The 12,997-nt window shown below is 43.6% G+C and overlaps 1 protein-coding gene across 1 annotated transcript in view; it reads right to left on the reverse strand.

The window, feature by feature from the left end:
• Positions 1-3,677: 3,677 nt before the first annotated feature.
• Positions 3,678-12,997, reverse strand: part of LOC127033639 (bone morphogenetic protein receptor type-1B-like) — a 29,768-nt gene continuing 20,448 nt past the window's right edge. The window contains exons 6-11 of the mRNA XM_050921676.1: positions 12,445-12,580; positions 11,661-11,853; positions 9,784-10,081; positions 8,610-8,785; positions 6,809-6,939; positions 3,678-3,803 (exon numbers count right to left, since the gene is read on the reverse strand). Coding sequence (XP_050777633.1) covers positions 3,678-3,803; positions 6,809-6,939; positions 8,610-8,785; positions 9,784-10,081; positions 11,661-11,853; positions 12,445-12,580 — 1,060 coding nt within the window. The remainder of the gene's footprint in view (positions 3,804-6,808; positions 6,940-8,609; positions 8,786-9,783; positions 10,082-11,660; positions 11,854-12,444; positions 12,581-12,997) is intronic.

Raw genomic sequence — 12,997 nt, forward strand, 5'->3', positions numbered from 1 at the left:
TGAACTTACAATACAGTCCATGCAGTCCAAGTGATTTTCCCACAACCCGAATAAAGTTTTTAATTTGACAGGTTCCATAAGGCACATTAGTCTCTGAAAAGTCTTTACATTGGCAACCTTCCTTCAGAAGAAACTGTTTTGTTTATGCTAGAGAAGGGACAACACTTGAGCTTCTCCATGAAGTCTTTTTCGTTCGTAAGCCGCTGACTTCCACGTGCAGGATGAAGCCCTCTGCTAAAACTGAAAGTGACATTGCAGAAGTTTGAAGAAGAAGGCCCTGGACCATTTTGCGTGTGGTTTGAGGGCAAAATTTGGCCCAGCATCTCCTCGTATTCTTCTTTCCCCTCCTCCCACATAGCACTGTCACTGTTACTTGTCAATCTGCGCATTTTCATAAATATTGTATTTCATTTAGTGCTTTATCATCCACAATATTTTCCTCTTAATCCACATATGAGAGTTATTCTAACTCCCAACTGAATATATCTATGTCTATAACATATAAACCTGAACATCTTAACATAACAAATATTATGACCTGCCAACCGGCATCTTAGAATCCCTTCCTTTCAGGAACAAAAAAAATTAAAATCCTTGGGAACTCATTGGGACACTCAGCGAGTGGCTGGCGCGAGGCCTCTCTCCCTTGCTACATACTGAGAGCATCTGGTTCAGGGCGCTTGGAGGAGTCTATCTGAAAGCTGCTGAACATGCGATCATGCACTGCACGTGCCTGCCAATCACCAGAACAATGGCAGCTGAGCCGCTCTAAGATAAGTCTGGGAAAAATAAATTAAAAAAACATGGAATATTTTAAGATAAATGAGATGCACATTTCCTTCTTCTTGGGGAAAAATGGACAAGGAAAAACCACCTGGGATACCATCTGCAGGAGAACTAGCAAGGTCTGGGGCCTCACAGCTTTGGAGTGGGTCATTGCAGGGTCGTTGTTAGGGAGAAACCCTCCCTGCAGCATGTTCATCTCTATACTGCTGGGGACTTACTGCTGGAAACTCACACAGCTATGACTGGTGGAACTTGTGAAGATTACCTCTAGCACCTTCGCTGTCCTCAAAATGGAGATTAACATATTTCCCCTCTTTGGGCATTTCTTATTCATGACCTAATTCTGCTGTCTGTTACTGCAGCAAAAGCTGATTTAACTCCACTGCATTCATCAGAGTTACTGAGGAATTAGAGCAGGTGGCAGAGACCAGGATCTGTCCCTCGGGTTATTATTCAACCTGACAAATTTCTCTCTATTCATCTTGAGTGAGGACCTCAGGATTAAATAATTTGCAGAGGCACAGTATATGAGGAATTGTTCAATTGCTGGTTCATTTCCTTTCCCATTTCCGTCTACTGTCGTTAATTACTTTGAGGTTTTGCATTTTTAACCACTATTATCTAATCACCAATGGTGACACCACAAAAGGGGTAATTTATAGTACAGTTGTCTAGACTCAGTGCACACAGGAGAAGAAAGAGAAAGGGTTTGTGCGATTCTTTCCACTTTGGAAAACAAACATTTCAGTAAAGAAAGCACAGAACCCCACTGCTTTAGAAGGCCAGATCCTGCTCTCAGATAACCAATATGCATCATCCACTGAAGCCCATGGAAATTGACCTTAGAAAAATGCTTAACCAATACTGAAACTCTTCTGTTCAAACGTCTTGAACTTTGCACATTTTTATCAGCTTTAAAATATGAAGTCATATTTTCAACCTATAAATAACTGAGGCAAGCGATAAGCTGAACTCAAATGACGTTTACCTGGGTGATACAAATAAATCAGTTTTGTCCAAAAGGGAAACACAATTCCATTCCTTATGAAAGCACTATGACTTACAAGTCCTCAGGTAGAAGACTCCATGACTGAGCAATGCCACCCAGAGATCCAGAGGTTAGTGCAAAGGCTGTTTAAAGTAACAAGAACGCTAAAGTTTCACACCAAGATTTAAAAAAAAAACCATGAGCCTAACATTAGCTCTAAATCCATAGTTAGGTGTTCAAAATCAGTGGCCTGTTCCAAAAGGGCTGAGTGCTCTTGGAAATCGGGCCTCTTGTTCCTGCATCTAAACGCAGATTTAGGGAATGAACTTTGGTCTCAGATTTTTGAAAGCGTTCAGCTCAAATTTTTGTTAATTTTCTCCCAAATACCTTCTATTAAAACATAACTGGAGAAGAAAAACATATTGTGGGAAATGTTTTTCCTAATAGTTAGAAATGTCACACCTTGTATGCATTTTAGAAAAAGAATTCTCTATGCATTTCTAGGTTTTAAAAAAAAGGGATAGGACCTGATAATGGTCAGAATAAAGAAATAATTCAAACAGTGTTTCAAAAGGGACTCTGAGAACTAATGTTTTCTTTGTGCAGTAACCATGGAATTTTTCTTCATAAACAGTAACACTTCATAATGGGCGAAAGGCTTGGACCAGATTGCCCAACCCCTCACCTCCTCCACTGACTGCAGCGGGAGGTTTTGGTTGAAAGAGAAACGCAGCACTGGGTCCAATTCTGCCTAAATAAATCCAGACCGCATGATCACTAACTGTCAGCAGTTCCTCTCCTTTCAGTCCTTATCAACAGGAAGTTAAGAAGTCTCACTACATTTTAAAAAGTAACAACAAATAATCTCCCAGAATAAATGGGATATTTTTTTTCCTAAAAGCGTTAATGCTTCTTTCACATGCTGAAGGGGAACTCTCACTCGTGTTGTGTATAAGTGTCTCCTATGCAACATTTTCATATGCGGTTCACAGCAGCTTCACTCACCAGTGGTTTCACTGGTAAATGAAAGGCTGTTAAGATGAACTAAACTCGTTCTTGAGTGAACCTGTTCCTTTCACATCAAAATTCTTTACTTTTCAGTAAAAAAGGCTAGAAAAAGTGTGCTTTGGCTTATCCTAGAAACTAACGAAACCAGAAATCCAAAGGGTGTATGAAAAACCACAAGGCCCACAGAACTGCCATTGCTACATGGCTTCTGTTTTTCTCCAATTCAGTAAGTTCTGCCTGTGACAGGCCACCGGCAGAAAGTCAAGAAAGTAGTACCTTTACATAGGGAAGCTTTCTAACCAAGGTACATCTACACCGAGAGAACAGAACACACGAGACTGTGAAAAGTAGTCTCTATACGAAGGTAGCTTTTAAGACAGTTTCTTTTAACTTCAGAGCCGCTCCTCAATATTTTTGTTTTCTGGTGGCATGCAAATCTTTTTATAGATCAAAAAAAAGTCACTTTACTTTCATCTTCAGGCACAGTTTCTTCTGATTTTTTAATGTAACAATATAGGTCTTTACTTCTCACGATAAGTTTCATTTTCATAAAAATTTAAAACAGTGTCTTCTTTTAAACAATCAAAAATAAAATAAAATAAAAATAATGGGCTTTCACAGAAAACAAAATGCATAATCTCAAACCAGTTACTGAAATGGTAGTTCCCCATGCAAACAGGGAGCAGACGAGCCTTTTCTGATCTTGTGTGTCAAAGGCCGCTGATTTTGCAAAGGCTCCTCTCCTCAAAAGATGTTAGTTAAATCCACAGTTGCTCTGAAGCATGACTGTGTTCAGGATCCATATTAGTGAATGCTTCTGATTCCTCTTCCTGTCCTCTGACCATAAGGGAAAGTCGTTTTGGATGGGCTTTCGCCAGAGATGTCTTTTGTTGATTCAGATTGTAATGTCCCGTGACTCCATCATTTTGGCAAGTGTTTTCTTTACTCGCAGGGCTGTGAGCCGAGAAGCAGGGTCGTGAGCCCAACACTCTGTCATGAGTTTTTCCATTTGTCTCAGGCACTGTGGAAAGAAAAGATTAAAAAGGCTCATACTTGGGTCAGCTGGAATGTAAGACTGCTGTCCCGAAAAACTGCTTTGTATTCTAAAGGCGATGCCAGCTGCTATGCCACAAAGAAAGGTACACGCTGGATGGGATGACATTTTCTGTATATTGACTGCAGTTCTCAGCAGGTCACTCAATTTGAACATTTATAACAAACTGGGCTCCACATTTGGTTCAAAAATCCAACATCAGAAAAGCACTTTTCCCATCTGCCTTCCCTGGATGCTAAGGAAAACCTCTCTGATAACTTCCCCTTAATGTGGGCTGCATGACCCTTGTGCAGCAGGGCTTTGGGTCTGGAATGCAACACTGACGATAGGGTAGAATTCACTCTTTCAGCCTGCAAAGTAACCCCAGGCTTCAGCACAGCCTGAGCATGGCAGCTTTTCCAGCTGCTGTCCCACTGAGTCGTCTTGCAGGACTTCTCACTCACCCGACTCTATTCTATGTTACCCTTATCCCCATAGTATGAGACGATCTGGTCGATGTCTGCTGTCTGCCACAACGATTCCTTCTTTCGTGCTGGCCCACTGGGGGACAGTCACTGCTCCTGACATGGGAAAGGAGGTACAGAGGACGTGATGCACAGCTCTTCTGCCTATTCTTTGCTCCGTCACAGAGGGCCCTCGCAGGCCATCTGCACTGGGGTGAATCCTAGGATTTAAATCACTGCAAGTCCCTGTTGCTATAATTAAAAAAAATTGGTTTTGGAAAAAACCCTTCCTGATGTTTGCATAAGGCCAGGAAGGCTTTAGCAGCCTGAGAGGGGCCCTAGATAGGAGTGTCCTGTAACCAGAGCCATCCCCTGGATAGGGTGAATCGGGGTGATGTCTGGGCCCTGCACACCTCTAGGGATGGCCCTGCTCATCACCACTCCTTGATACCACCTCCATGAACCCTCCTTCATTAATGGCAAGAACAGTGAAACAGCACAGGTCAGAAAGGTGGGTGCAGAGCATAAAAGCGCAGCAGCATTTACTAAATAACCAACGAAGCCAGATTCTTTTCTGAAAGTGTCTTAGATAAAAATGGGTTGGGAACCCATGTGGTCGCATGCACTAATTTACTAGGTTTGCTACCTGGCAGTGTGGTCCCCATCCTGGAGCTGGTGATGCCAACTGCTTGGAGAAGAGTAGCTAACTCAGCAAGCCTGCCCAGCACCTGATGGGTGGTAGCAGCCAGACTAGATTCTTTATTTCTCTGCGCTAAATCCTTTCTAACCAGCCCCACTACAACACAACTTCCCATTTGGCTGACTCCCAAGATGAAGTCCCCGTTAGGCTTTGGTCAGCGGCAGTGCGAGACAGGTGGTTCCTTCACTGTTAAACAAGTACTCAAATTTCCAGGGATGGAGGTGTGGGGGGGTGTTAACCCACACCCCACTTCTCTGACCGCTTACAACTCTTGCAGCTGAGATCTTTGATCCAACTGCCAAACGCTCAACCGAACGCTGCTATTCCCAAACCACACCTGTCTGCTACAATAACAGCACTACACTATCCCCTTCCACAAGATGAGTGACCTCCGCAGAGCGTCATTGTCAGTCGGCAAGTTTGTCTGAGGTACATCCATTATTGCTCTACTGAGCAGAAACGCCATTTTGATACATTAGAAATTCTCAGAGGACTGAGTTCAGATCCTCCCCTCCCCTCAAACCCAGCATCCCTAAAGGAAAAACACCAGTACGCTTGGGAATGCCGTTTCCTAGAGCCCATTCTTAGGGGAAACATACACAAGTGCAGGCAAAGAGATGCATCGATACCTAGAGCCCTGCAAATCCACCAGTAGCCGCTTTCGATCCACGGACCATTTCTGCAGATAGCAGCGCAGCTGTGGCTACAAATCTGCACAGGGCTCAGACAGTCAGAGCTGGCAGGCAGCTGTGAGGAACCGTGGCAGGGACACCGGGGCTGCTTGGGCCTCAGGCCCACGGTAAGTGGAGGCTCCTCACAGCTGCCAGCTCAGAGCTGCTGCCTGGCCATGGTAAGAGCTGGGCAGGCAGCAGTGAGGAGCCACAGCAGATCCTCCACCTGCCCTGGCCGGGGGCCCCCGAGCAGCCCCAGTGCAGCTCCACAGGTCTCCTCCCTCCCCTCGGCCACGCTGGCGTGGAACCCAGGCAGGGAGCTGCAGCGGACTCTCCTCCTGCCCATGGTGCAGGGGGGGGGCACCAAGAGCAGCCCCCAGCTGTGTCTCCACCTGCCGACTCCACGCAGACACCTCACAGCTGCCAGCGCACCCCCCCTGAATTTTTGCAGATGGCAGATCGGATGCGGATACAATACAATCTCCTTTTTAAAAGGTACAGTGTAAAGGCAAGTGGACCCCAACGTAGCCCGTTAGCTGTATTTCTAAATAAGTGCACTAGGTGAGGGTTTTGGCTGCGATTCCTGGACGCTGTGGTATTGTGTACAGATGGTAAAATGAAACTTACTGGAATCATGCCCTCAGGACTGCAAGCCTGGGATTGCCCCCATCGCAACAGAACCAGGGCTCTCAGAAAAAGGGCCACTGACAATCGTAGCCCTGATTTAAAACAAACAGTCGTCCCCAGTACACTGCGCAGCGGGTAATTTTGCAAGTAGGTTGAGCTTCTGGCCAGCCAGTCTTTAACAACGGTAATTCTGACAAGGGAAAGGGAAAACATGCATAAGAGCAGAGCTGAAACATACAGTCTGCGTGCTTTCACGATGTGATTCTGGTCGGTAGGAAAAACATAACACATCTTTCTGAAAAGACTTCAGGCCAGCTCCTCAGGGAATCAGAGCATCTACCTCAGTGGCCCTTCCGTTCTGGGGCAACATGGCAGGTGCTAAAATCGAATATAACCATCTCACTGATCCTAACAGGCACAGTGCTATGTTTGAAAATCCCACGTGTCTATTCTGGGTGAAATCACAACAGTTTTGAAGACAGATAAATGGCAACGTAATAAAACTTGCTTTATTTTAAAAGGATTTCTTACCTCGTCACTTCTCCATCTACTGGGTAATGCGGGACGAAGCTTCTTTCTACACACGATCTCCCACATGTCCTTGCAGGAGGGGTCGGTGGGCAGAAGATCATGGTATGGAAGCTGGTATTTGTCAACTATTCCTGAAAGAAACATTTTCCAGATGCATCATAACTGCAGGATAAAAATCCCAGGGGACTAAGGATGTCTGGACTATATCAACTACACCCTTTTGGACTCTACCAGTCACATTTACCTCTGTCTTGCTCAGCATAGACACTAAGGATACGTCCACACTACCCACCAGATCAGCGGGTAGCAATCAATCTATCGGGGATCGATTTATCGCATCTCGTCCAGACGTGATAAATCGATCCCCGAACGTGCTCCCGTCGACTCCGGAACTCCACCAGAACGAGCAGCAGAAGCGGAGTCAACAGGGGAGCCGTGGCCATCAATCCTTACGGGAGGTAAGTCAATCTAAGATACGTCAACTTCAGCTACGCTTTTCTCGTAGCTAAAGTTGCATATCTTCGATCAATCCCCTCCCTCCCCCAGTGTAGACCAGGCTTAAAGAGTATTAGCCATGTGAGCTATTCTATTTTGCTTTGGAGAGGGAGTCATCTTTTTGAAGAAAATGAAGTATGCATCTGACAAAGTGGGTATTCAACCATGAAAGCATATGCGCCAATACATTTGTTAGTCTATAAGGTGCCGCAGAACTCTTTGTTGCTTTTCTGGGTTTGCGGCCTGTAATAATACCACTTGCGATCCAGATCTCACAATCTGAGCATGAGCGGATTTTGGACCTGATCCTGCAATGTGACACACATGGGTGGATTCATGGGCCTACAGAGAGCCTCAATGACTTCATATGGCATCCAACTGTAATATCGGGGCCTCATTCTGTACCTGGATAGCAGATGTCCAAGGAAAATTCAGGATGATGTTGGAATGGTGATGACTGAATAGGTGCCTCTCTTCCCTCTTACTAATTCCTGCATCCTGGCTGCATTTCTGCTTGCCACGGAAGCAACTTGTGTTTTTTTAAAGATAACAGAGAGAGAACAACAGTCAACTGCCTAATAGTTGTCTGTTTAAATCATTTGTCAACTCTAACACCTATGCAAAATCACCTCATTTTTCTTCTGCTCAACAGCAGAGTGTTCCTACTCCAGCAGAAATGTTTACCACTCTGAGGCTATGTCTACACTACCACGGTAAGTTGACCTACACTACACAACTCCAGCTACGTGACTAATGTAGCTGGAGTCGACGTACGTTAGGTGGAGTTACCGCGGGGTCTACACCATGGGGTGGGGGTGGAGGGCGACAGGAGAAAATCTCCCATCGACTTACTTTACTTTTCTCATCAGGGTTACGTTATAGGGGTTGCCTAGAGAGCGATCTGCAGTCGATCTGGTCGGTCTTTACTAGACCAACTAAACTGACCACTGGTGGATTGATCTCAGAGAGTCAATCCTGGCTGCAGTGTAGACCTTCCCTGAAAAAACCCACAAATTAGCTCCATGTTCCCACCACAGGGATGAGTCATTGCATCTTTAAATAGGCTACTAAAACATAGTGTAAATCTTTGTTGTTAAACTAAGACTGAAGCTGACAAGCCCTCAGTGCAAGGAAGCAGAAATGAATAGGCCCAGGACTGCCAAGGTGTCTACCCAGCTTAGTTTATTGCAACAAAATCTACTACCGAGAAAGAAAGGACGGAACTTGAAGCTTCAGGTTATAAATGGAGTTTGCTGCTACAAGGAAAAGTCACGTCCCACTTACCAACAATATGTTTGCCATTTACCTTCTGACACACATCTCCTTGCTACCTCCCAAAGGATGAGTCCAAAACTGTACATATCGGCCATGAGATATGACTGGAAGTGATTCCTATTCAACCTTTTATCCAGCACCTCAGGAGCCATATAGCGCTTTGTGCCTACCAGTTTTTTAGGTGGTACGTCCACCCCATTTTTATCACTAAAAGGAAAAGAAAAAGAAGAATCAAACATACAAAAAGTAATCTGAAAAAAAATCACCTCAGAAAACCCAACTGGATGTGGAGAAAAAACAAATTCAAACAAAAATCACTCTTGAACAAGGTCAAAAATAATGCATAATCTTAATGGAACAGTTCTTCTAGAGAAAGGTACAGACTGTGACCAGCCCCCAACTTCTTAAAAGGCTTATTTGCCTCAGGTGGTATTAAGCATTCAAATGCAGAACCACAACAGAGAGAAGACTCAATAGGGACCCTGGCAACATTTAGGAGATTTTGTTTAGCATTAGACTTAACGCTAATGCAGGCGATACCAATCAAATCTTCATTAAATGTTGTTTTCTTAACATGTTGTTTTCACATACAGTAATATTAATTGGTTATCTATTAAGGACACATACTGAAAATGGAATTTGTGTGCAAATACTATTAGAACTACCATTTAAATACAAAACCACTGTTTATAAACATGCAATATATAATATGCAGGTCTGTCGCATCTTACACTGGGGTTACGTTCCGCACTCAGAGCATAAAGCGAAAATCGCGTCTAGTCAAAATTACATTGAGTGTAATGGCGGGCGGAATCGCCCGCACTACAAGTACGATATTAAAATTGTTATTTTTCTCCTTTTTTTGTTTTTGCCAACCGCATAAAACTGAAACTGTGCAAGATAAATGCGCGTAAGATGTCACAGACTTGTACCTGCCCCTAGTACAGTATATGGGTGTATTATATATATTACACCCCACAAACAATAAAGAGTCCTGTGGCACCTTATACACTAACAAACCTATTGGAGCATGAGCTTTTGTGGTGAATACCCACTTCGTCGGATGCATGTCAATGATACAAAAAGATACCGTGGTATCTCTCGGATCCCTTTCAATTAAAAAACACCCATTTTATTGCTGACATTAACAAGCCTGGGGGCAGGAAAGAATTCACCCACAAAGAAATGCACCTCATTTTACTCACCTAAACCAATTAACTGCCAAGCCTAGGTCTGCTATACAGCAGGTTCCATCCTTTTTCACTAGGATGTTCTTACTTTTCAGATCCCGGTGGGCAATAGCTGGCTTGACTTGAGTCCCAAAGATCTCCATGTGCAAGTGGCACAAGCCGCTAGCAGAAGAATAGGCCAGGTTTAGCATGGCTTTTGGATCCAAGGGAGTGGATTTCAGATAATCATACAGGGAGCCATGCTCATGGTAGTCTGTGATAAGATACAGTTCGGTCAAAGTCCCCGTACATTTAATGTCCGCAGCAATGAACCCTATGGGGAGGGAGGAAATGTTTTCAGATTAATATTTTTTGGGGCTTTTGAACACCACACATGACTCTACATTCTGTCTCATCCACTTGTGAGTTTCAGCTACAAAGTTCAACTTCTTTATTCTATCTATATTGTATTCAGTTAGTAAGGATATGAACCATGCCTGCATCAGCATGTATTAAAAATGTGGATTATACTGCATGAAAAAAGTGTGCAACAATTACTCTGAGTGATTTCAAAGCTATATTAAGACCAGCTCAAGCTAAAGGTTATCGCTGGTTTCTGTCTAATCCCCAGGTTAAAGGTTAAATTGTGATCGAGGGGGACAGGGACTTCACCAAAAAAACAAAACAAAACACCCTCTCTGTCCTTTGCTTGTTCAAGGGAAGAGTCGAAGAAACCACTCGGTTAAGCAAGGTTGTCTCATCTCAGAAAAGATATACTGGCATTAGAAAAAGTTCAGAGAAGGGCAATTAAAATTATTAGGAGGTCGGAACGGTTCCCACATGAGGAGAAATTAAAGAGGCTAGGATTTTTCAGCATGGAAAAGAGGAGATTAAGGGGGATGTAACAGAGGTATATAAAATCATGAGTGATGTGGAGGAAGTAGATAAGGAAAAGTTATTTACTTATTCCCATAATACAAGAACTAGGGATCACCAAAATGAAATTAATGGGCGGCAGGTTTAAAACAAATAAAAGGAAGATGATCTTCATGCAGCACACAGTCCACCTGTGGAACTCCTTGCCTGAGGAGGTTGTGAAGGCTAGGACTATAACAGGGTTTAAAAGAGAACTGGATAAATTCATGGAGGTTAAGTCCATTAATGGCTGTTAGCCAGGATGGGTAAGAAATGGGGTCCCTAGCCTCTGTTTGTCAGAGGGTGGAGATGGATGGCAGGAGAGAGATCATTTGATCATTACCTGTTAGGTTCACTCCCTCTGGGCCACCTGGCATTGGCCACTGTCAGCAGACAGGATACTGGGATGGATAGACCTTTGGTCTTACCCAGTACGGCCGTTCTTATGTTCCTATGTCTGCTCAGTTCTTGGTCACTCTAGGGACATAATTCTGTGGGGAAGGATCACACAAACATCCAGCAGCCACAAGGGAGACATACCTCCTGACGGCTCTCCCTAGCATAGCGTGGCTCCACATCGGCCCCTACAGAGAGCTCTGTACAACGTGCATAACTGAGTTTTAAACAAATACCCTGAGAATGCCTTCAGTGTCTCTTCTTTTTCAGTTCCACATGGTGTCATTGTTAAATGTCAGTTCAGTGGCCTGGAATTTGCTTTCTAAAAAAAGAACCCCAGACACAGGTGGGAAAAACAGGTGTATGGTTGTTGGGGATTACAACCTCCCAAAGCCAGTTACTCCCTATCTGCACGGAGACCCTTAAAACGATTTGCTTTTTGATATCTGCCCCATTGAGAGAAGCATATTGTGGTTAATGGCAAAGCATGGCAGGTGACAAAATGCATGAAGAAAAGGACATCAGCAAGTACAAAGTTATTAGCAAGAATAACTAAGAAACTTAAAACGGCATCATTTCTATCTTTTATTTCACTCACTCACCCAAAATGTTTTCATGCCTCAACAGGACAGTCTCGTAGATTTCAGTCTCTTTCAACCAGCTGGCCTCCTCAGTGGCGAAGAACACTTTTACAGCTACCTTTTCTTCACGCCACTTTCCCATCCAAACTTCTCCATAGCGACCTTTACTGGTCTGTTTCACCATCTCAATCTGCCTTGCTATAGTAATTTCGACCTGTTAAATCCCAAGAAATGTCGTTTAAATATACTCCACAACATGGGTTTCATCTCTCTTTGTCCATCTCCTTCTCTCATGCTAAAACATAGGAACCCTTGCACAAAGCTGGAATGCACAGGCCACAAGTCAGATATTAGGAATGGCAATATACAGAAACCTGTAGGAGAACACTTCAACCCCCCTGGACACACAATAGCAGATTTAAAGGTAGCCATCCTGCAGCAAAAAAAACTTCAGGACAAGACTTCAAAGAGAAACCGCTGAGCTTCAGTTCAGTTGCAAATTTGACTCCATCAGCTCAGGATTAAACAAAGACTGTGAATGGCTAGCCAACTACAAAAGCAGTTTCTCCTCCCTTGGTATTCACACCTCAACTGCTAGAAGAGGGCCTCATCCTCCCTGATTGAAATAACCTCATTATCTCTAGATGGATTCTTGCCTACATATTTATACCTGCCTCTGGAAATTTCCATTACATGCGTCTGACAAAGTGAGTATCCACACACGAAAGCTTATGCTCCAATACTTTTTAGTCTATAAGGTGCCACAGGACTCTGTGTGTGTATCTAAATTACATTCCTTTCTTACCATAGGGAAACTAGACCCACTTCCTCTGCTCTGAGACCATTGAGTTGAGTCTTTCAGGGTTTCCCCTGGAGCAAAGTAAGTCTCATCCTGTTCAACTCCAATGCAGTAATGAGGTCTGGTTGCTTGCCTTTTTTGCCTATGATTTTAGTGAAAATTAAAGTAGTTGACCGTGCAATGAGGAACAGATGCTACACAGAAAATGCTACTCACATTTAATTTTTAGTCATTCAGAAGTCCCCAGCAATTACCCAAAGTACGAGCTAGTCTCATCACCGACTATTTTCTGATCTATTTGCAACATTAGAATGCTTTCGGTCTATGAAAGGGGATGACTATCATCTGCTGGGGAATCCAGCATAATTTTGCATAGCCAAGTACCAACTTTAAACCCCTAATTCAGAGAATAGTCCTAAAAACAGAGATGTAGTAAATCCCTCGCCTTTTAGTTATGAATGTTGTGGGTTTTTTATGACCAAACAAAGGTATTGTTATGAATTTATCTGTGCTTTCTGAATCTCCCTGCCTCTTTGGGTAGAGTTTGTGAATTTGTGTC

Source organism: Gopherus flavomarginatus, chromosome 13 (assembly GCF_025201925.1).
Source record: "Gopherus flavomarginatus isolate rGopFla2 chromosome 13, rGopFla2.mat.asm, whole genome shotgun sequence".
NCBI classification, from domain to species: Eukaryota; Metazoa; Chordata; order Testudines; family Testudinidae; genus Gopherus; species Gopherus flavomarginatus.